The 19,564-nt window shown below is 53.7% G+C and overlaps 7 protein-coding genes across 7 annotated transcripts; 2 read left to right on the plus strand and 5 right to left on the minus strand.

The window, feature by feature from the left end:
- Positions 1-108: 108 nt before the first annotated feature.
- Positions 109-3,600, minus strand: BDY24DRAFT_197000 (fatty acid desaturase). Its single transcript, XM_076636438.1, has 17 exons — positions 3,283-3,600; positions 3,098-3,193; positions 2,839-2,991; positions 2,332-2,671; positions 2,147-2,218; positions 1,986-2,054; positions 1,846-1,896; positions 1,721-1,728; positions 1,531-1,637; positions 1,350-1,445; positions 1,119-1,257; positions 964-1,043; positions 875-881; positions 686-787; positions 530-594; positions 363-440; positions 109-281 (listed from the first exon to the last, which is right to left on the minus strand). The coding sequence occupies exons 1-17, from the start codon at positions 3,481-3,483 to the stop codon at positions 233-235; spliced, it is 1,713 nt and encodes a 570-aa protein (XP_076492986.1). The 5' UTR covers positions 3,484-3,600; the 3' UTR covers positions 109-232.
- An 846-nt stretch (positions 3,601-4,446) lies between these two features.
- BDY24DRAFT_407988 (peptidase M24A, methionine aminopeptidase) lies at positions 4,447-6,701 on the minus strand (the record flags this gene model as incomplete). The annotated part of the gene is made up of 11 exons (XM_076642783.1): positions 4,447-4,528; positions 4,619-4,680; positions 4,759-4,867; positions 4,971-5,076; positions 5,150-5,263; positions 5,343-5,442; positions 5,556-5,701; positions 5,821-5,844; positions 5,914-6,188; positions 6,268-6,422; positions 6,603-6,701. 11 exons carry the CDS (start codon positions 6,699-6,701, stop codon positions 4,447-4,449), a joined length of 1,272 nt encoding a protein of 423 aa, XP_076492987.1.
- A 766-nt stretch (positions 6,702-7,467) lies between these two features.
- On the plus strand, positions 7,468-9,987 carry BDY24DRAFT_344795 (MFS transporter; the record flags this gene model as incomplete). The annotated part of the gene is made up of 14 exons (XM_076637569.1): positions 7,468-7,568; positions 7,630-7,696; positions 7,778-7,853; positions 7,938-8,027; positions 8,107-8,198; positions 8,280-8,360; positions 8,430-8,495; positions 8,587-8,823; positions 8,914-9,029; positions 9,113-9,319; positions 9,416-9,465; positions 9,540-9,629; positions 9,721-9,806; positions 9,910-9,987. 14 exons carry the CDS (start codon positions 7,468-7,470, stop codon positions 9,985-9,987), a joined length of 1,437 nt encoding a protein of 478 aa, XP_076492988.1.
- A 166-nt stretch (positions 9,988-10,153) lies between these two features.
- Positions 10,154-12,167, minus strand: BDY24DRAFT_401959 (uncharacterized protein). Its single transcript, XM_076642145.1, has 5 exons — positions 11,922-12,167; positions 11,704-11,852; positions 11,521-11,596; positions 10,600-11,420; positions 10,154-10,522 (listed from the first exon to the last, which is right to left on the minus strand). The coding sequence occupies exons 1-5, from the start codon at positions 12,130-12,132 to the stop codon at positions 10,259-10,261; spliced, it is 1,521 nt and encodes a 506-aa protein (XP_076492989.1). The 5' UTR covers positions 12,133-12,167; the 3' UTR covers positions 10,154-10,258.
- A 5-nt stretch (positions 12,168-12,172) lies between these two features.
- Positions 12,173-15,397, minus strand: BDY24DRAFT_401961 (glycoside hydrolase family 13 protein). The gene is made up of 17 exons (XM_076642146.1): positions 15,344-15,397; positions 15,261-15,278; positions 15,022-15,155; positions 14,929-14,938; positions 14,734-14,835; positions 14,508-14,663; positions 14,406-14,416; positions 14,258-14,335; positions 14,100-14,176; positions 13,922-14,024; positions 13,702-13,856; positions 13,484-13,624; positions 13,286-13,412; positions 13,107-13,198; positions 12,881-13,038; positions 12,703-12,805; positions 12,173-12,594 (listed from the first exon to the last, which is right to left on the minus strand). Exons 1-17 carry the CDS (start codon positions 15,376-15,378, stop codon positions 12,325-12,327), a joined length of 1,770 nt encoding a protein of 589 aa, XP_076492990.1. The 5' UTR covers positions 15,379-15,397; the 3' UTR covers positions 12,173-12,324.
- A 318-nt stretch (positions 15,398-15,715) lies between these two features.
- On the minus strand, positions 15,716-17,296 carry BDY24DRAFT_197114 (uncharacterized protein). The gene is made up of 3 exons (XM_076636439.1): positions 16,778-17,296; positions 16,489-16,704; positions 15,716-16,394 (listed from the first exon to the last, which is right to left on the minus strand). Exons 1-3 carry the CDS (start codon positions 16,802-16,804, stop codon positions 15,885-15,887), a joined length of 753 nt encoding a protein of 250 aa, XP_076492991.1. The 5' UTR covers positions 16,805-17,296; the 3' UTR covers positions 15,716-15,884.
- A 252-nt stretch (positions 17,297-17,548) lies between these two features.
- BDY24DRAFT_197129 (uncharacterized protein) lies at positions 17,549-18,940 on the plus strand. The gene is made up of 5 exons (XM_076636440.1): positions 17,549-17,682; positions 17,840-18,006; positions 18,132-18,349; positions 18,467-18,638; positions 18,736-18,940. Exons 1-4 carry the CDS (start codon positions 17,616-17,618, stop codon positions 18,585-18,587), a joined length of 573 nt encoding a protein of 190 aa, XP_076492992.1. The 5' UTR covers positions 17,549-17,615; the 3' UTR covers positions 18,588-18,638; positions 18,736-18,940.
- The last annotated feature ends 624 nt before the right edge of the window (positions 18,941-19,564 follow it).

Here is a 19,564-nt window from a genome sequence, read left to right on the forward strand (position 1 = left end):
CGAGTACAAAGGAAGCGAGAAAGCAAAGGAGGCGTAGGGAAGAAAAGCAAAGTGGGGGCAGGTTTTACAAAGAGTGTGCGTGATGAGCGAGATGAGCGAGAACGAGCGTAGGAGTGGCGAGGTATATAAAGAGAAAGAAGGACGAGAGAGAAAGAGAGGCCCGACGTGCGTGTCTAAACGACGAGAAACTGAACAGAACGAAGCCCCAAAACAAACCAGAGGTAGATCTACACTAAGGAGTGAAAGCCTGAGCGACTCCCTTTTTGGTCATCTCGTCAACACTGTCGAGGAAGAGGGAGAGGACGACGGTCAGCATGGAGCGAGAGATGAAGAGGGAGACGAAAGGAGAGATTGGAACGAACGAGTCGGCAGCCACGATTCCCATGAACTTGACTTGATCGGCAACCGACTTGAGAACTGAGAGAGTGATTTTGTTTCCCCTGAGAAGAAAAGATGTTGAGGGGGTGGTCAGTAAGAGCGAAAGACGACGCGTCGGGTTGGCGAGTTCGGAAGGAAACAGAGGACTCACTCGACGAAACCGTAGGAATCGAACTGGTAACCGTTCTTGATGCACCAGTCCTTGACGATGACGGTCTAAAGAAGATGAGGCGAAGAACGAAAAGTGGAAGAAGTCAGCAGATGTCGAGACCGACGAGGAGGCGACGAGACAGAGGAAAGAACGAACAGCAGCCTTCAGGTTGTGCCTAGGCATCCTGGGGAAGAGATGATGAGTAGTTTGGTGCTCGAGACCTCCAAAGTAGAATCGAAGGAAGGGGTGGATGAGGATCTGAGAGAACGAGGAGGAAACGGAGAGAGGAGGGTCAGATTTCGAAGGGAGACAACGCGTCCTTTTAATCGAAACAGTGCAACTCACGTCCATGCTGATCGATGAAAGAAAAGAAAGGGAGTGTCAGGGAGATTTCGCGGAAGAGTTTCAGATCGAGAGAAGGAAGGCAGACTCACGTAGTTCGAAGGTTCTTGGTCATGTGCGACTCGAGAACACCCATGTCCTCCATGGATCGAGAGTAATGCGATTGAACGATCTGGTGGTTCGAAACCAGGGAGAGAAAAAGTCAGCGAGCGTTTGCGCATCGAAGGAAGGGAGGAAGTGCACTCACCATGAGATGCAAAGGAGAAGCGGTCATGAAGGAGACGACGAGGAACATCGCCCTGAGCTTCCAGCTGGGCATCTGCCCGAGGATGATACCTCCGAACCAGGTGAAGAATCCGGCGAGGCAGGTAAGCTCGAAGGCCCACCTAGTTGAAGCAAAGCGAAAGAAGGAGGAGAGAGGTCAGCTTTAAGTCGAGACGAGGACGCGTCGAGAAACGAGGGAGAAAGCCAAACGTACATCTTGTCCTTGTGAGCGTAGATAGCAAGATGCTGGTACGAGAGGATGCAGAGGTTGAAGCGACCGACGGAGAGGAGGCAGTAGTAGGTCATGTGCCTGTTCAAGCGAGAAAGAGAGGGAGGAAGGGCGTCAGTGAGGAAGAGGCGAGACGGGAGTACGAGACGAGAAGAGGAAAACGCACTGGACTCGGACGGCGTACTCGGCAATCTTGTCGAAGAGCTTGTACTCCTTGTATCGGGTCGACCAGAGGTTGTTGAGCGATCCTTTGTTGAGGGCAAGGAAAGGGAGCTGTGAGGTAGAGAGGGCGATGGCAGTCAGCGACAGCGGTCGAGGTGAAGTCAAAGGGGCCAACATTGGAATTGATGACTCACTTGTTGCACTAAAGGGACAGAAGCAGAAGCAGGCAGGGTGAGGAAGGGAGAAAGGGAAGACGCAGGTCAGCTCGACGCGTCTTCGTTCTAGAGTCCTTGCTCGAGGGCAAAGAGCTTGAACTCACCATCAGGATCGTGCTCGAGATCGTTGGTCATGTGGTGATGAATGTTGTGCTCTAAGAATTCCAAAGAAAGGAGATCGAGGAGGTCAGGTTCGAGAACCAAAAGACGAAGAGGATCGAGGGCAAGGAAAGAAGGAACGAACCGTGGCACCACCATCCGATCGAAAGTCCTCCCATGAAGTCCGAGATGAGCACTCCGAGGATGTTGTTCCCTATAGGACGGAGAAGAAGAAAGGGAAGAAATCAGCTCGACTCGTTCTCGAAGAACAGGGACTGACGACCAACGAAAAGACGCTGAACTCACAGAAGTAAGATCCGTTGGCGAGCGACCGATGTCCGATATCATGAGCGGTGAACGACATGATGTGCCAGAACACTGGTAGATCGCAGAGAGAGAAGGCGGGTAGTCAGCTTTGAGCGTGTACAGACGCGTCTTCGCTCGCAAAAGGGAAGAGGAGAGAGAGAAAGAGAGAGATCCGAAAGACTCACCTCCCAGCGCGACCGCACTGACCCAAATGATCAAAGCCTGCTTCCATCCCTCTCCCGGGGCACTTCCCACTCCTCCGTAGACTCCTCCGTACCAGCAGCTTCCGAACACAGCGAGCAAGGCAGCGTAACGAACGAGCTCGACAGAGTAACCCGACGCGTACTTGGGAGCCGCCATGAGACCGCTCTTGTCGATGATGACCGAGAGCTCCTTGAAGTGAACGGCGGCCTGAGCCTCGAGGGCGGTGAAGGGTTGAGGAGCAGGAGGGTAGAGGTCCGAGAGGAGGAGGGTAGGTGCAGGGAGGTGAGGAGTCGTTCGAGTTCTGAAAGCTGGGGAGGCGACCTGCGGAGTGACGAGGAGAGTTGATTCGAAGGGAGGGAGGGAGGGAGAAAAAGAAAGCGAACGTGGGAGAAAGTTCAGGGAAGGTTTTCCTCTTTGCTCTTCTCTCTCTCTTCCTCGAGTGAAGAGTTGAGACGCGGGATGTAGAGAATGTGGGACGAGAAACTCACCTCTCCAGACGACGAGCTCGCCTCGGCTAGACGTTCCCGTCCTTCGAGGAAAGCTCTAGTGTCTCCCTCCTGTACCCAAGTCACAGGCTTGCCCTTGCCAGCGAGGACGGGATGGAAACCAAGGAGCGAAGGGGGGAGAAGAGATCGGTATTGCTGAGAAGACGAGGGGGAAACAAGAGGGAGCGAGGTCAGACAGAGGCTGGGGGTCTTTCGGAGGGAGGGGAAATCAAAAGAAGCGAAGGGGAAGGAGGAAACTCACTCCAAGCTCTGAGTCTGCGAGATCTCCGACGTAGAAAGGCTTCATCTTCTTCTCTACAGTCTTCCTATCGTGCGAGACGTTGATGTTGTCCGTAGCCTGTACGGAAGAGAAGAAAGAGGGGGTCAGATCGGACCGCGAGAGGGAGAAGGCTGAAAGAGAGAGCGAGAGGAAAATGAAGAACGAACGTCTCGACCGATAAAGTGAAGCATGAGCTGCTCTCCTCCAGGATGGCTCATGAGCCAAGCGTTGACCTTGTAGACCTTGTCCTCGTGAACGAGAAGAAGCGAACCCTCGATGATCTGTGAGAAAGCAAGAGGAGGGAAGGAAAAAGGAAAGGGGAAAGCAAGGGTCAGGCAGGCAACTGGACCAAACAAAATCGGGATCATCCGAATCGAAGAGCTCGTCGGACAGAACGGAGAAAGCTGCTTCGAAGAGGGGAACCTCGAGAGCTTCCGATATAGATTCCCGCCATCTCGTTCCCTTGAAGTATATCAAGGGAGGACAAGCAGCAGCCAGCAGGAGAGACCGCCTTCCCTCCTTCTCGTATCGAGAACAACCGCCAAGGGACCGGGCCTTCGCCTCGCGCTCTCCTTCTCCTCCTCGACGCTCTCTCAAAACCTTCACCAGAAAGGAATCTGTTCGCAAACACTCACCTGCTCAGCAATCTCATCTCTCGTCCAAGTCCTCTTCTGGATAGGAGCGACCTTCGTCTTCTTCTCGACCAAAGGGACGGCCGCGGTTGGGGCGGTGTTGCCAGCAGCGAGAGTTGAAGCCATGGGTTAAGAGGGAGGGAGGGGGAGGGAAAGGACTGTGGGTTGGTGTTGAAAAGAGCTTGAAACGGAGAAACGAGAGGCGAGAAAAGGAGAAGAAGAGAAAGGAGAAGGGATGGGTGGGAGTTGAGATGCAAAGAAGAAAAGGAGGAGGAGAGGACCAGGTCGAGAGAAGGAAGCGAACTCGAAATCGAAAGTGCAGCTCTCGCCTTTACCCCAGCTTCCTGGCGGCCTCAGAAGGCCTTCATCTCCCTCTCTAACAGGAAAAAATGTCCCGTCGACAGGATCAGGTTCGTCACGCTCCATCTATAGAGCAGATCTCTCCAGCTAGACGTCCAGCGGGAAAGGGTCCATCGAGATCCTTCGACGGACGCATCGAGATCCTTCGACGGACGAGAGAGCCTCGACCAACCTCGACCCTCTTTTTGAGCTTTGCTCCCCTCCCTCCCTCTGAACAGAACAGGCGTCTCAAGGCAGCCGAAGTTCCTCTCGAGGGCAGCGAGGCAGCCTACGAGAAGCGAGGGATTTCGTCGAGTCCAGAAGACGAGGGAAAAGGAAGGCGAGCTCGTCCGTTCGTCCCTAGTAGTCGTCGCCTCTGGAAACGATCTCCTTGCACGTCGGACGGAGGAGGATCGTGTGCTCGTACTGAGCCGTCTTGGACCTGTTTCGTGTCGAAAGCAGAAAGTCGTCAGAAGGTTGAAGAAGAGCTCGAGGGAGACGAGGAGGAGGAGGAGGAGAAGGGGAAGCTCACCCTGGCGAGTCGATGATGGGTGGGTAGGCTTGAACGATGTCGTTCGCGACGAGCTCGTTCAACTGCGAAGGAAAAAGAAGAAATGAAGCTCAGAACGAGCTAGGAAAGTTGAGGTGAAGGATAAGACGAGGAAGACTCACTCCCATAAGATAACCAGTCTCTCCGAAACGATCGATGAACCGACGACAGAAGGGGAGCGTTCCGAACGACGAGGTGAGCTTCTTGAGGAGGGATTTGGCTGTTTCGCGTCTGTCGTCAATGAAAGCGGAGAGTTAGTTCACTTTCGGAGCGTCTGATGGCTAGGGAGAGAAGCCCGATGGAGGGAGAGAAGGAGGGAGGAACCGAGACTCACTTCAAACCCGACGCGTCGTAGGTTTTCGACATGGCGTAGTGAGAGCAAACTCCTTGTTCGATAACACGTCCTCGTCCAGTAGATCCGAAGGTCTCGATAGCGAAGTCTGCAGTGGGAAGGCGGAAGGATAGATGGTCAACTCGAGGAAGAGGGAAGCAGAAAACCAGACGCAGACTCACATTCTCCCTCCTCCATCTTCGTCTGATCGTCGTTCTTGACCATCGGAATAAGCTTGGTTCCGTGAATCGAGTAGGGATGGATCGAGTGTCCGTTGAGATTCGAGATGGCTTTGACTGGGAGGGGTGGGGAGGCGAAGGGAAAGGGTTCAGCTCGAGCCCGACGCGAAACAAAAAACGAGCTCTGTAAACTCACCAGGCTTGATGTTTCCACTCCCTAGGTCAACCTCGTAAGACTCCATCGTTTCTTGGATAGCCTCTCCGATGTCGCACATCCGAACGTCGATTCCAGAGACCTTGAAGAAGAACGAAAACGGAAACGGAGAGACAGTCGGTTGCGGAGTTCGGTCTGCTCCCCCCTTCTTCTCCCGAGACCTTCTAGTATGCGAAGAGGGAAAGTAAAGCTCACCTGAAGACCTGTATTGGTTGCGGCCTTCACTGCCTTGAGAAGCTCGTCGTAGGTTGGCTCGAAGTTGAGGGTGAAAGCTGAATCGACGATCTTTCCGTTGACGTGGACTCCGAAATCGACCTTGAGGACGTCTCCTTCGCGAAGAACTGTGCAAACAGAAGGAGAGTAGACGGAAGATCGTGAGCTTTGAGCGGAGGAAGAGGAAGGATTCGAGCCTCTCGGGCACGAGAGACGGAGGAGGAAAGGAAGGACGACGTCAACTCACTCGTCTTGTCGCCAGCATTGGGAGCTGTAGGGAACCCAAACCAGTCAGCTCGTTGCATTTTCTACATAGGCAAATGTATCTCACTTCACTCACTGTAGTGCGCCGCACAGTCGTTCAGACTGACTCCCGTAGGAAAACCGATCCCTGCTTCCATACCCTTCTCCTCAACCAAGGCTCTCGTCCCGTCCTCGATGTTCTCGACAATCTCCAACATCGTCATGCCAGGCTTGATGGTCTTCCTAGCATGAGCTCGTACGAGTCTGTGAACCTCAGCTGCTCGACGAATCGAGGAGTAGGTCGTTTCCGGGGAGAGTTGATCCTGAGCTTCGAGAGCTCGCTTCTCGGCTGAGGAGTATCGGTAGGCGTTGCTGCAGGACGAAAAGCGACGAAGAAGGTCAATGAAACGAGCGAGAGAGGAAGAGGAGTATGGATGGGCTGCGAACTCACTGTCCGACATACTCCTGAATCTCTCCTACAGGCCAGTTGGCCGTCGGGTAGATCTTGGTGAGTCCAACTCTGGGAGGATCCGATTGAAGCTCGAGCAGAGGGCCTTTGACCTTCTTCTTCTTGGGTTTACGCTTCTTCTTCTTCTTGGATGGATCCTTTAGACGAACTTCGTCTGGGTCAGAAGCTTCCTCGTCGTCGGAGGGTGAGGGAGGAGGAGGAGGAACGGAGGAGGAGGAGGAAGGTTGAAGGTCGAGCTGCTTCAAGTCGAGACCTTCCGCTGGAGGAGTTGAAGGAACGGAAGTTGAAGGGTCCGAGGGATTAGGTTGAGCCGCTACACTCATCCGGATGGCGGTTGTTTGAAAAGGGAAGGAAAGGATTTCCTCTGTGGTGAGAGTTGAAGGAAGACTAAGAAGGAGAAGAGCGAGCCTCGACATCGGTCATCTGTTGGTCGCTTTGACGGTGATTTCTTGACCTCGTCTTTTTGTTTCCCTGCCCGAAGTCCCCTGATCGGAAGATTGGGGCATGCCGCCTGAGCTCTCACTCTCAGATTCTACCTAAAGTTTGCATACGAGACGAGGCAGCTCTCGATTTGAGACTCCGCTCGAAACCTCGAGCTCACTTTCCTCCCTCCCTTCCTCCTTCTCTCGAAACCGCCACTCCCTTTTTGTCTTCCTCTGCTTACTAACCCAGAGCGCCCACCTTTCTGCTGCCAAGTCTCCTTTGAATCCAAATCAAGCTCCCTCAAGAACACGCTGAATTTGAACGACCCGAAGGGACTTGCCCGAATCCCTTTCACGGACTCACGATTCTTGACCCACCTCTTGTTTTCGTTCTTCTTTCCGCCCCGCTTTCGTCTTCTTCCCCTCAACCACAACAGCCTAGACTCTTTCAACTTTTCCCCTCGCCATGCCTTCCTCTCCCTCCCATCCCCCCTCAGCCTCGGGAAACAAAGGCCACCCTCTCACGACGACTCTCTCCCATCAACACCACGCTCTGACCGGCCTCGATGCCCTCAACTTCCCCACCAATACAGAGTCAGGTCCTCAGACGGACGAGTACACCGTCGAGACAGCTCAAGGATGGATTTCACCAGCGGAGGAGGTCGCTGAACCTCACCAAAACGTCCTTCCTTCGCCAACGCCCACCGTCGTTGGCTCGTCCGAGAAGCCTAAGCCTGTCGGTGCTCCAGCTGCGCTTACCATGAGCCAGGGAGAGAGGGAGAAGGGTCTGGAGATCAAGCTCGTTACTTTTACGGAGGGAGACAAGGAGGATCCGAGAAATTGGTCGAAGGGAACGAAATGGTAAGTCGAAACTAGCTCATCCTCTTTCTTCTCCTCCTCGCTGACCTCCTTCTTCCCTTAGGCTTCGTACGATTGTTGTCGCATATACATGCTTCGCAGTCGCCTTGGGAAGCAGTCTCGTGGTGATGGTAGGTTCTCTCTGCTCGACCGTCTCTTCTCGCTCTCCTCGCCGCTTCGCTGACCTCTCCCCTCTCGATCTCCTACATCAGGACATGCCCGACGTAGCTGCAGACCTGGGAATCAGCCTCGACATTGTTCATCTCACCATTTCGGTCTTCGTCTTCGGTCAGTATCCCTCATTCCTGCCTTTCGACTCACCTGCTGAAACTGACACTCCCTCTCCTCCCGTCCTCCCGTTTCGTTCCCCAGGTTTCGGAATTGGACCTCTGTTCTTCGCTCCACTCTCGGAGGTTTATGGAAGGCGGCCCATCATTATCGTCTCTATGGGACTCTACTTTGGTGAGTTGTATTCGCAGAAAACGACAGTCGGGAAGCGCGAGAGAGGAACTGATCGTCTCCGCCGTTCTTCGTCTCAAAGTCTTCACCTTCCCCTCGGCTTTTGCTAAGAATGCGGCTTCCCTCGTTGTTGGTCGAGCTCTCGCTGGACTCGCTGCTTCTGCTCCCATGACGGTGAGCATTTCTCTTCGACGCTGCTCGTTCGATCGATCCAGTTCGCAGCTTCTGATGTCCCCTTTCTCCTTCCTCTTCCAGGTCATCGGAGGATCTATCGCCGATATGTGGGATACCAAGGATCGTGGACTTCCCATGGCCATCTTCTCTGCTACCGTATTCGTGAGTCTCGTCGTTCGTCGTCGCGCTTGAAGCTCACGCTGACTTTCCTCTTCCTCTTTTTCGAACTAGATGGGACCCTGCCTTGGACCTGTCATTGGCGGGTACCTCTCGGCTGAAGGATGGCGAGCCTGCTACGTTCGTCTCCTTTCTCTGACTCTCGATCTCAGCCCGATTCGACGCGTCTCTGAAGTGCTGATCATTTGCTCTTCCTTCCTTCCAAATCCAGTACCTCCTCCTCGGAGTCGCCGGATCAGCTTGGGCCGCCGCCAGCCTGCTCCTTCCCGAGACCTACGCCGTCGTCCTCCTTCGAAGGCGAGCGGAGAAGCTTCGAAAGGAGACGGGAGATCAAGGCTTCATGACTCAACAGGAACGCTTTAAAAAGCCAGTGAACGAGGTCATCAAGACGAGTCTTCTTCGACCTTTGGTTCTGCTGTTCACCGAGCCTATCATCTTCCTCTTCTCGGTGAGTCCCGGTCCCGTTTTCTCGAGGCGAAGGGACTTGATCAACGCCCTGACGACGCGACGCTGACTCCTCCTCCTTCCCTCGCATCAGCTCTATCTATCTCTTATCTACGCTCTGCTCTACCTCCTTTTCTTCGCCGTCCCTCTCGTAATGGAGGCACAAGGATTCTCTCTCGGCTCCGTAGGGCTCTCATTCATTCCCATCCTGTTCGTCTTTTCGCCCTTTTTCTTTCCTTCGTGACGCGACTCCCTCGCTGACTCGTTGGTTTTTCTGCCCCATTCTCTTGCAGCATCGGAATGATGCTCACCTTCGGAACCATCCTCCCGTGGCAGGCCCAGTACTACAACAAAGTGACCGAGGATTGCGAGGCGAAGGGAGTCCCTGTTCCCCCTGAAGCCAGGTTGCCTTCGATGCTCGTCGGATCCGTACTTTTGCCTATTGGGTTCCTCATCTTTGCTTTCACAAGCTACGGTCCTGATCGGGTCTTCTGGATCGGGTGAGTCTTCTTCCAAGGCTGGACTCGACGCGGTCTTCGACGAAGACTTGTCGCTGACCTTTCGCTTCTCTTCTCTCCTACCCTGCCTCTTTCCAGTCCCATGTTTGGAACGGGAATTTTCGGATACGCTATGATCTCCATCTACGGTGAGTCTCTCAAAGTTCGTACATCCGTTGCTGGAGACGAGACTGACGATCGTTCTGCCCTCTTCTTCCTTCAGTCGGCGCCAACTCTTACATCGTCGACTCCTTCCCACCCCTCGCAGCTTCCGCCATGGCCGCTAAAACCCTTTTGTCTCGAGTCTGTGGAGGTTCGTTCTTCCGATCCCTCTTCTTCTTTCCTCCTTCGAAGTCGCCAGGCTGACTCGTTTCATTCCTCTTCTCTTCCCTTTCTTGCTTCAGGTGCCATCCCGATGTTCGTCGATCGAATGTACCATTCCAAGCTTGGTTATGTTTGGGCCTCGTTCGTTCTCGCTATGATCTCCCTCGTACGTCTTCTCTCTTCTCAGCTCGAGTCGCTCCCGCTCTCTTCGCCTTTTTGGATGCGTCGTTGAGCTTCAAACTGACTCCTTTTCGCCTCTTCTGTCACAGCTCATGATGCCGATCCCTTTCGCTTTCTTCAAATGGGGTGCGAAGATCCGTGGGATGTCGAAGAGGAGTGCCGAGTGATAGAGAGGACAGGGCGCCGTCGTGTTTTGGTTTCCTTCTTCCCTCTCTCTTTGCTTTCTATGTCTTTTTGAACTACCCCTTTACCCAATTAGTTTTCTCTATAATCCTCTAGTCTACATATTAAGTTCCGATCTACCGTCTTTCAAAACCGACGTTTCTTTCTTTCTCTTCGTTCTGTAGTCTAGTGATCGAAAGGAGCTGAGAACGAACCACACCAGCATTAAGCGAAATAAGATGAACCCCCCCCCCCCTTTTCTGCTAGCTAAAAAGGCTAAACTCCAACCTTCTCCTTCTCAGAAAGCAAAACTTCCACCAACGCGTCGTCGTCGTTCATCACCTCCTCTCGTCCTTCAGCATCCTCCAAAGACGCTAGAGCAGGCTTGACTCCACCCCACCTCTCCTCGTATCCCCACACCTTCTTGACCTCGCCTTTCCAAGCTGAGACGAGGGTGATAACTAGAGCGATGAGAGGCGGCGAGAGGAGGATGGCCAGCAACTCGGCTCCTGAGAAGTTGACGGGACCTGTGGAGATCGTCTAGAAGGAAAATAAGCAAGCAAGGAGTCAGAAATAAACTAGAAGTGTTTGCAGAGAGAGGGATAAGAGAGACGTACTCCGTCGACAAAAGGATGACCTGGCACGAAGCTCAGTGAAAAAGGAACGAAGACGAGGAGACCGACGACGACGGAGAGGGAGGTTGTGAAGTAGATGGGAATGGATTCCAGGGCTTGTTGAGAGTGTTGTTGGAGGGATTGGCGAAGGGGTGGGATGGCGATAGGGTTCCCAGCGGTGATGAGGTGTTCGGAGGAGTTCGATTCCATCTTCGACGCGTCGTCGACCTGTTCGACCCTTCGTTCTTCCTTCTCCCCCATTTCGAGCCTCTGAACCTTCGCATCTCTCAATCCAACGTCCAGCCTATACAGTCCAGCCACAACCCACCCCAGCACTCCCAGCAACAAAAACCTGTAGAACTGAGCCTCTGCTCCCAACCTCCTCTCCTCGAACCAGCTCTTCCTCAAACTCTCCACCCCCGCTGCTCCATCAGGGGTATGAGCTGCCCACTCCTCGTCCACCCTCTCCTTGATCCAGATGTTGAACACCAGTCCAACTGGCACGTCCGAAGCAAAGAGAAGTCCGATCGTGAGGAAGACGAGGAGGGCGTCCAGGACGAGGATGGGGAGGACAAGCCAGCGGAGGGAAAGCTTCTTGGAGGCTGGGACGACTCGAGAGATCATGAAGGTGAAAGCGATGGCAGCGAGGGAGATGAAGGGGGCGACGAGGGAGGTGTTTTGGAGGAGGAGGAGGAGAGGGTAGATGATGAAAGAGGAGTAGACTATGAGAACTTGGGTGACCTTGATGAAGGGTGAATCGACCGTTGGGGCGGGGGTTAGGGGTTGGCTGAGCCCTCCGTTGGACGTTCGAGGATCGAAAAGTCCTAGTCATCCACAGAGGAAGGGAGATAAACAAGAACGGACGCAGGAACATGATCAGACTTCCGCGTTCTCGAGACACCTCCGACCCTCAAGCGAACTCACTTCCTTCCGAGGTTCTACACACGTTACATTCACGAGTAGTGTATACGTCTCCGGTCGAAACGATGACCACTATCGCCTGGGATGGAACGAAACGAGACGGGGAAGAAACAAGGGTGAGCTCGAGCTCAACTCCTCCTTCCTTCTGCTCTTCCCCTCCCTTCCACAAAGAAGGACTGGACGAACCACTATAACGGTGAAGACGAGTGTAGTAAGAGCGTCTTTGGCCCAGGTGAAAGAGGTTCCACCCCAAATAAAGAGGGCGACAAGGACAGCGAAGATGAACGACGAGCTCTTGCTCCGAAGGAGGTTCGTCTTCTTCGTCTCTCGTTCTCCTGTACAACGCAAGAGAGACGATCAGCTCTTCGCATATAGAACGAGCTGGAGACGCAACCAGAGCTCACCATCGATCCTACTCTCCTCATCGTCCGGCCGTTTCGTTGGTTCGTCAGCAAGAGGAAGGGGAGGACGGGAGGAAGTCGAGGGCGAGCAGGAAGAGAGGGGAGGTCCAAACGCTCGAGAAGCTGCTTCGTAGCGATCTTGAGAGGAGACGGCTGCGAGCCAGTACCCCGGAACGAGGGAGAGGGCGAGAACTAGGGAACCACAGTAGGACATCCTTTGAGATGGTGAGCGTTGAAGGCAAGAAGGGAGTGAAAGGGGAGAGCTCGAGGCGGAGGAGGTCGATAGAGGTCAGCTTTGGTTTGTCACCCAACGTTTCGACGCGTTCCTAGCCACAAACAGTTGAAGGTTGAGTGCGAGAGCTCATGGAATACGCTGAAGAAATGAAGGTCAAAACAGCTAGTGTACCTACTCTTGAAGCAACAAAATCCTCCCCTCAAACGGCCGCATCGAAACCTTCCCCTCCCCGTCAATCTCCTCCGACTTTCCAACGTCGTAGTTCCCAATCAACAGCTCCGCTCCCTCAATACTCTTCCCTCCTTCTAACGCAGGGACAGTGTATCCGACGACCTCCTTGGAAAAGTTGAGGAGAACGAGAGCGGTCCTGCCTTCCAGGTCCCGTCGGTAGGCAAAGATCTGTTCGTTTAGGGGGTCGAGCTCGTGGTAGTCTCCGTAGATCTTAAGGGAAATAGAGAAAGAGAGAAGCGGTCAGGGGTAAGACAGAAGAGTGAAAATGGAAGGAGTGGGAGTCGAGGAGAATAAGGAAAGAAAGGGAACGAAACTCACCAGCAGCTCGCTCTCCTTCCTGATTTTGAACATCTTTCGATAAAAGTTGAGCACGCTCAACGCATCCTCTCCATGAGTCTTGGCGTTCCAGATCTTGTGGTCGCTGCGAAAGTCAACCAAAAGCACGTTAGTCGAAAGACGAGGTCGCGACGCGTCAAGACAGAAAGCGAAAGCTCACTCGTGGATCCTCATCCAAGGCAGAGCAGAGTGACCAGCGTGAATTTTATCCGACCACTGAACGGGAGTTCGAGCGTTGTCTCTCGACTTGTTTTTGAGAGCGAGAACGACGTCCTTCATGTCGACGTCCTCGATTCCTTGGATCGCTCGACGTTTGGTCTGCGAACCGAGGAAAGAAGAGGAGGTTCAGATGCGCTCTCTCTTTCGTAGGTGATAGGAAGACTTACCTGATGATCGTTGAAGAGGTTTTTCGATCCCACGTCCTTGAACTCTTCGATGAGCCAGTCCGAGGAGACGTTGATCTGACCGAGCTCCTGGCCTGGACGAAAGAAAGAAAGGGCGCGAGAGATCGAGTCAGCATGGCATCGATACCTATTTAGCAGCTTCGGGATAGAACGAGGCTTACCCTGGTACACATAAACAGTCCCACAAAGCGAGGCGAGATGCATGGCGAGCAGTTTGCCAGAGAGAGAACGGAACTCAGGGAGGTCCGAGGCGTATCGTGAGATTGATCGAGCTTGATCGTGATTCTCCTGGGCACACGAAGTAGAAGGAATGGTCAGATCGACGCTCGAGGGACAAGGCTTGAAGTCTGAAAGCGCACCAGGTAGATGGCGTTCCACGCTCCCGACTCGATCATCGCTCTCTGCCATTTCGACGTGATCTGCTTGAACTCCGAAAGCTTCCAAGATCGAGGTTTCACGTAATCCTCGTGGCTACCATCGATCTCGGCGAGCTCGAAGTTCTGAGAGAAAGGAAAGCGAAGTGAGGTCAGCAAGGGAGGGAGGCGGCAAAAGACGCGTCGAAAGGGAACGAACGAACGAAGACGGTGTCGAGCTCCTTCCTCTCCGGTCTGATGTACTTGAGAAGGATCTCCGGCTCGTTGCTCCCAGCGGTTTCTCCAACGGTGTAGGCGTGCTCGTACTTCGACAGAACCTTCTCGTGAAGCTCCTGAAGATACTCGTGAATTCGAGGACCTGTGAGAGGAGGAGTCGTGTCAGGTCGCGTCCTCACGAAACGAAAAGTGAAGAGATGTACGAACCGTGAGCCACATGTTTCACGACCGGTTGAAGATACTGAGAAGGATCCACGATCGGAGCATCAGAGTAGCCGACTGGTTTCGATAGGAACTGGCAGGCGTCGAGCTGCAGACGAGGAGGTGAGGGGAAAGACGAGTCAGCGAATCGAATCGACTTCGAGCCCGAAGCGAACAAACTCACCCTGAACCCAGAGCAACCCCGATCCAACCAGAAGCGGCAGATATCGAACATCGCTTCTCGAACCTCAGGGTTCTCCCCTGATGCAGCGAAGAAAGGGAGATGAGGGTCAGCGTTCGGTCGAAGGAGAGAGAGAGCGGGAAGACGAAAGAGCGACGAACAGTTGAAGTCCGGTTGTTGAGGAAGGAAAAGATGCAGGTACCACTCGTCGGTCGTCTCATCGTACTCCCATGCTCGACCTGTGAGAGAATGAAGATTGGTTCCCGGGTTAGTCGAAGAGGAGTGAGAGAGAACGATGTTTCGACGCGCCTTTGAAGATCCTGCAATCCAGACGTCCGAAAGAGCCTAAAATCAGCACTACTTTAAAAGCTCGAGCCCTCATTGACAGTGATAGAGGACCGTGACGCTCACCCTTCCCAGTTGTTCGGCGGCAGCTTCTCTCCCGTCTTCTCGTCAGTTGTTCCCTTCTGCCAGTGAAACCAGTTCCTCTTCGGGTTGTCGAGCGAGGATTTGCTCTCCTGAAACCAGGCGTGCTGTTCCGAGCAGTGATTCAAAACGAGATCGAGGCTGGAAAACGGCGTAAACATGAGGAGGTCAGCTTGGAAGAAGAGGGAGGGAGGAAGAGCTCAAAACTCACATCACCTCTATTCCCTTCGACTTGGCAGCAGCGAGAAGATCCTCAAGATCCTGGAGAGTTCCGTAAGCGGGGTGGACGTTCTTGTAGTCCGAGACGTCGTATCTGCAGGGTAAAGGGAGGGAAGAGTGAGGGAGGGCGGGAAGGAAGGTGAGCTCAACTCGAGAGAGATCGATGACGGAACGGAGCAGATCTTACCCCATATCAACTGAAGAGCAAAAAGAAACCACTCAAGGTCAGCTCTACTATAGAATCAAGACTGTAGAAACAAGCAGAGCGCAGTCTGCTTACCTTGAGGCGAGCTGAAGCAGGGCGAAATCCAGACGAGGTCCGTCGACAGACTCTTAATGTGCTCAAGCTTGCTCTCGATCCCTTTGAGATCCCCTATTCCGTCTCCATTCGAGTCGCAGAAGGATGCAGGCCATCTGAGGAAGGCGGAGACGACAAAGTCAGCATTGGTTGAGGAGAAAGGAAGGAAGGAAGGGAGAGAGCGAAGAGAAGAGAAGGAAGGGAGGAGGAAGAGAGCTCACACTTGATAGACTGAGCATCTGAGGTTTTGGAGCATCTGATTAGTTTCCTGTCTTTAAGAGAAGGAAGGCTGAAGAGAGCTCACTCCTTCCACCATTTACGTTCAAAGCTGAAGGTCATCCTGTCGAGGTCGTGGTCGTTGGAAGCGAAGGAGGAAAAAAGGGAAGGGCTCATGAGGGAAGATGGGGGCGTGAGTCGGGCAAGGGCCAGGGGAAGATGACGACAATGGGGAGCGAGAGGAAGATTTTCTCGAAAGCGTCTAGCCTCAAGAGAGGATTATCCGAGAAGAAGGAGACGCCAGAAATTTACTCGAGATCGTGCGCTGTTTTTCTGACAAACTGGGAGGTCTTCTCGGAGTCGTCGATCGTTCTTCCCTCCCTTCCTTCTTCGTGGCTTCTTCAGAGGCTGGAGGTCGAGATGATCCGTACCTTCGAAGAGAGAAAGAAGCGGACAAGAAGTGAGAAGGGCACTGGGTTCGTCAAGATCGTGAGAACAAAAGGAAGAAGAAGCGAGAATCGAAAGAAGTGAGTGGGCTGCGACGCGTCGCAAAAACTAAAGCAGCATCGACTAGCGAGCTTCCAATGAAAGAGAGAAGAGATAGAAAGGAATCGACAACTAAAATCACTCTAGTTCTGGTAGTTATCACTCGAACAACTACAGCAACAGCCTCCCAACGCCCTCCAAAATCCACCTCGCTTCTTCCTCGACCCATCCCCAACCCCTCCCGACACCTCCCTCGCCACCCTCTCCTCCTCGTCCTCCCCGACATACGTGATATGGATCTTGCTCCCCGATCCTTGATTATCGATCCAAAGCTCATCCAGCCGAACCTCCTTCAGTCCACCTGTGCCTCCTCCTCCTGCCGACACGCCGTCGGTGTTCGACGAGGACGACTTGTTGTCTTCCTCCGTCGGACTCGCTCCACTCCAGCCGGCGAGGGAGCCGATGAAAGAGATGGGAGGCTCGGAGGAGATGTGGGTGAAGGCTTGTTGAAGTTGAGAGGAGAGGATGAGTTTCGAACGAGAGGCGTTGAGGAGGTGGACAGGACCTCGGAAAGAGCGAGGGAGGACAAGAGTGATGGAGGAGCGAGAGGTAAGGTGAAGGGAGATGGGGAGGGTGGCGGGGGTACGAGAGATCTGTTTTTATTTGAGAGAAAGTGATGAAAGGGAGAAGGGTTGGTAAAGAGAGACCGGACGCGACGAGAAGAGAGAAGAGTAGGGCAAGACTTACAACCTCGACTTTCATCCTGTCGTACGAGATAGCGACGACCTTGATTCGATCCTGAGAGCTCGCACTGGCTAGCACGGTTGAGCTCGATCCTGCATGGGCGTCCTCCTCGAGCGAATCCTCTCTCCCAACGAAACCGAGTCGAAGATCCAGACGACCTCTCGCAGATCGAAAGTACCCGTTTACGCTCTCCTTCTTTCGGTGATCAGTCATGTGCCCCTAAAAGAGAGTGAGAAGCAGAAGGCGTCAGCTTTCTTTTCGAGCCCTAGGAACGAACCAAGAGAGAGCGCACCTGAGGGTAAGCGAGCAAGGGAGGCATGGAGACGTTGAGATTCAAGACGTGACCAAGGACCACGTTCCCTTCGTCGACGTTGTGCGAGACATGAGCTGAGTGCGTTGTTGGTATCGGCCGAGGTGCACTCGAAGAGAGAGGGAAGGTGAAAGGGGATGGAGGGTAGTAGGACGGAGGCGAGGTGATGGTGTGAGTCGAGGTCGAGGAAGAAGCCACGACTTCGGTTTGATCGCTGAAGGGATTTGTCTTTTTCAAACGTGGAGGGGTAGTGGTCAGTCTCCTGCATACAGAGAGACGTCGAGAACAGAAATTGAGCTCACAGTCGAGTCGTCCTAGAAGGGCGGGAAGGGAGGGAGGAATCGGCTGTGTGAGCTCGAAGCAACGGACGGTGTTGGGAAGAGACTGACAGAGGGAGAGAAGGACTCACAAACGATCCAGATCTTTCGAGAAGAGCTACTTCCTCCTCATCCTCGTTCTGATCCTTGAGAAGCATATTCGTAGAGAAGGTTGGTGGCCGTTTGAGGGAAGAAGAGAAGGAGGAAGGGTTAAGCGAGCTCGAAGGTTCAATGTTGGCCGCAGCCCTCTCTTCCCGGTGACGTCCGCCCGAAAGTGAAGGTTTTCCTCGACTGAAGACAGAAGATCGGATGGGATCAGAGAAAGAGATCTCGAGAGATTTGGCCAATTTTTCTTTTTTCTTCTCTGCATGGACGCAGCGGCTCAGAAGAAGGAGGGCTGAATCCAAGTTTCAAGCTCACCTCTCCTCCTCCCGCCACGAAGAGCTCAAGCTGACATCTCTCCCTGCCCTCTCGATCCCATATCTTCACGAGCGGCTGCATCAATGCTACCATGGGATCGCGACGAAGAGCTGCCTATTCTTGGTAGCTGTTTGCCTCGTTCTCAAAAACGTGAGCTCCCTTCTCCTCTCTTTCCCTCTCCTTTCCTCCTCCTCCCCCTCCCTGCTTCTTTAGCTGGACTCAGCTCAGCTTCACATTCCTTCTTCTGCACTGCATCTCTCCTCTCCTACAAGCTGTGTCTCTGACGACCCCCTCTTTCTCTCTCCAGACAGGTTCTTCGAGCTCCTCTCTCTGCCTTCTCGACTTCCCGCCTCCCCCTCCAACTCCTCCGACTCTTCTTCAGCTCTGACTCTCTGCCTCGCCCAGGATACCCAAGAGTCCATCCCTATAAACAGACTTTCGCAGACTCTGACAGAGGCTTGGACAAACGAGCGCGTGAGTGAGAGATCCGAGATCCGCTTCACCTCCTGTCCCCTTTCTTCCCTTTCGTTCTTCACCTCCCACCCCGTTTCCTATTTCACTTCACACAGAAGCGTCGCTAACTTCTCCCTTCTTTTCAGGCAGCACTTGGACTCGAAACCCTTGAAAAGGCACCTTCCGTCGCTTCTCTCTTCCTTCCCAACGCCAACATCAAGCTTCTCTCCCTCTCGGACTCCCTTCTCTCTCTCGAACTTCAAGACTCTCACTCCTTCAGCAATGCGATCTTTCACCGTCACTGTCGCTCTCGCCTTCTTCGCTCTTTGCTCCGTCCTTGTCGTCGCGCTTCCTCAGCAGGGAGGTTCGTTCGACTCATCTCTCCCTCTCCCTTCTTCTGTCACCTTCAACTTCTCGAGCTGACCTTCTCCCCTGTTCTTCTCCTACTCCTTACCTCTGTACTCTTTTTCCTCTCTTACAGCTCTCGTCACCAACAATCATCATCACGCTCGAGCACTCGTCGTCGGTCGCCAGGACGAGGAGACGACTTCCGCCCTCGAAGATCCTGCAATCGAAACCTCCACCTCGATCGAAGAGCCTGAGACTACTGCTGTCGAAGCTCCAGAGACTACTTTCGCTGAAGCGACTGAGAGGTGAGTCTTTGCTTCCCTCTTCGTCTCTGCTCTTTTCCCTCCTTTCGTGTCAAGCTGATCCCTCTTTCCTTCTTCCCTTTCTGTTTTCTTCCTTCAGCTTGATCCCTTCCGTCGCACCTGTCGTTCCCATCGTCCCTACCACGACGGCCTCTGTCAGAGTCATCTCGATCGGAGGTCCCGTCGTCTCGACCACCCGAAGCGTTCCCGCCGCCACCAGGACCAGCGAGCTGCCCCTCCTCATCTTTCCTTTATCTCTCTTATCAGAGCTAACCAAGACTCCCTCTTTTTTTTTTTTTTTTTCCCTCAGCTTCGATCAGAGCCCTCTCGACCGCTTCCGCCGTTCGACCCTCCTCCCTCGCCGCCTCTTCCTCCTCCAAATCCTCTTCCTCTTCGTCGGCTTCGCGAGCATCCGCTTCAGCTTCTCGAGCTCCCTCTTCCGGTTTCAGAACCGCTGATCTTGGGTTGGGGTCGGGAGGGCTCGCTAGTTTGGTTTTGGCGTTGGCTTTGGGAGGAGGGTTGGCTCTCTTTGCTTAGATCTCGACCCTTCCTCTTTGAACCTTTCTTCGTCTCTCACCTCGCTCCTCTTATGTAGCTTCGTCTCCTTTCGAGAACTTCCCTCCTTTCCCGTATACCCTCTTACAAGCAGATGAGGTAGCTTGACGACGACGATCACAGATGGACTTCTTCTTCTCCACCGCTTCTTCTTGTGAGGTCGACAAGAGAGAGCATCGGTTCTCGCTGTCTCCCCGATTTCGTAAATCTTCAGTCGAGCTGCCGTTCTCTTCGGCAGCAGGAAACATCGTCCGAGGCGAAACGGAACCGTCACGTTCGCGTCCCCTCTTCCTCCTTCCAAACGTCCATCCCCTCCCTTCTACAGTCTCCCAGCTTCCCCCACTTCCCTAACCAGCTCCTTTCTTCTAAATCTA

The sequence above is a fragment of the Mrakia frigida genome (assembly GCF_051309035.1).
Source record: "Mrakia frigida strain ATCC 22029 unplaced genomic scaffold BDY24scaffold_39, whole genome shotgun sequence".
NCBI lineage: Eukaryota > Fungi > Basidiomycota > Tremellomycetes > Cystofilobasidiales > Mrakiaceae > Mrakia > Mrakia frigida.

Bases quoted from the DNA above. Each gene is read 5' to 3' on its own strand.
- BDY24DRAFT_197000 (XM_076636438.1), bottom strand. From the start codon at position 3,483: ATGATCCCGATTTTGTTTGGTCCAGTTGCCTGCCTGACCCTTGCTTTC. The intron at 2,992-3,097 runs GTGAGTTTCCTC...TCGTCTTCTCAG, and splicing joins TCGCAGACTCAGAGCTTGGA to CAATACCGATCTCTTCTCCC. The intron at 1,446-1,530 runs GTGCGTTTTCCT...TCGCTTGAACAG, and splicing joins GAGTACGCCGTCCGAGTCCA to GCACATGACCTACTACTGCC.
- BDY24DRAFT_401959 (XM_076642145.1), bottom strand. From the start codon at position 12,132: ATGTCCTACTGTGGTTCCCTAGTTCTCGCCCTCTCCCTCGTTCCGGGG. The intron at 11,853-11,921 runs GTGAGCTCTGGT...TGCGTTGTACAG, and splicing joins TGAGGAGAGTAGGATCGATG to GAGAACGAGAGACGAAGAAG. The intron at 11,597-11,703 runs GTTCGTCCAGTC...GTTCCATCCCAG, and splicing joins TCGTCTTCACCGTTATAGTG to GCGATAGTGGTCATCGTTTC.
- BDY24DRAFT_401961 (XM_076642146.1), bottom strand. From the start codon at position 15,378: ATGACCTTCAGCTTTGAACGTAAATGGTGGAAGGA. The intron at 14,177-14,257 runs GTTCGTCGCTCT...TCGCTGCATCAG, and splicing joins TCAACAACCGGACTTCAACT to GGGAGAACCCTGAGGTTCGA. The intron at 13,625-13,701 runs GTTCGTTCGTTC...CCTTTCTCTCAG, and splicing joins AGGAGCTCGACACCGTCTTC to AACTTCGAGCTCGCCGAGAT.
- BDY24DRAFT_197114 (XM_076636439.1), bottom strand. From the start codon at position 16,804: ATGCCTCCCTTGCTCGCTTACCCTCAG. The intron at 16,705-16,777 runs GTGCGCTCTCTC...ACTCTCTTTTAG, and splicing joins CCTTGCTCGCTTACCCTCAG to GGGCACATGACTGATCACCG. The intron at 16,395-16,488 runs GTAAGTCTTGCC...AAATAAAAACAG, and splicing joins ACAGGATGAAAGTCGAGGTT to ATCTCTCGTACCCCCGCCAC.
- BDY24DRAFT_197129 (XM_076636440.1), top strand. From the start codon at position 17,616: ATGCTACCATGGGATCGCGACGAAGAGCTGCCTATTCTTGGTAGCTGT. The intron at 17,683-17,839 runs GTGAGCTCCCTT...TTCTCTCTCCAG, and splicing joins TTTGCCTCGTTCTCAAAAAC to ACAGGTTCTTCGAGCTCCTC. The intron at 18,350-18,466 runs GTTCGTTCGACT...CCTCTCTTACAG, and splicing joins CGCGCTTCCTCAGCAGGGAG to CTCTCGTCACCAACAATCAT.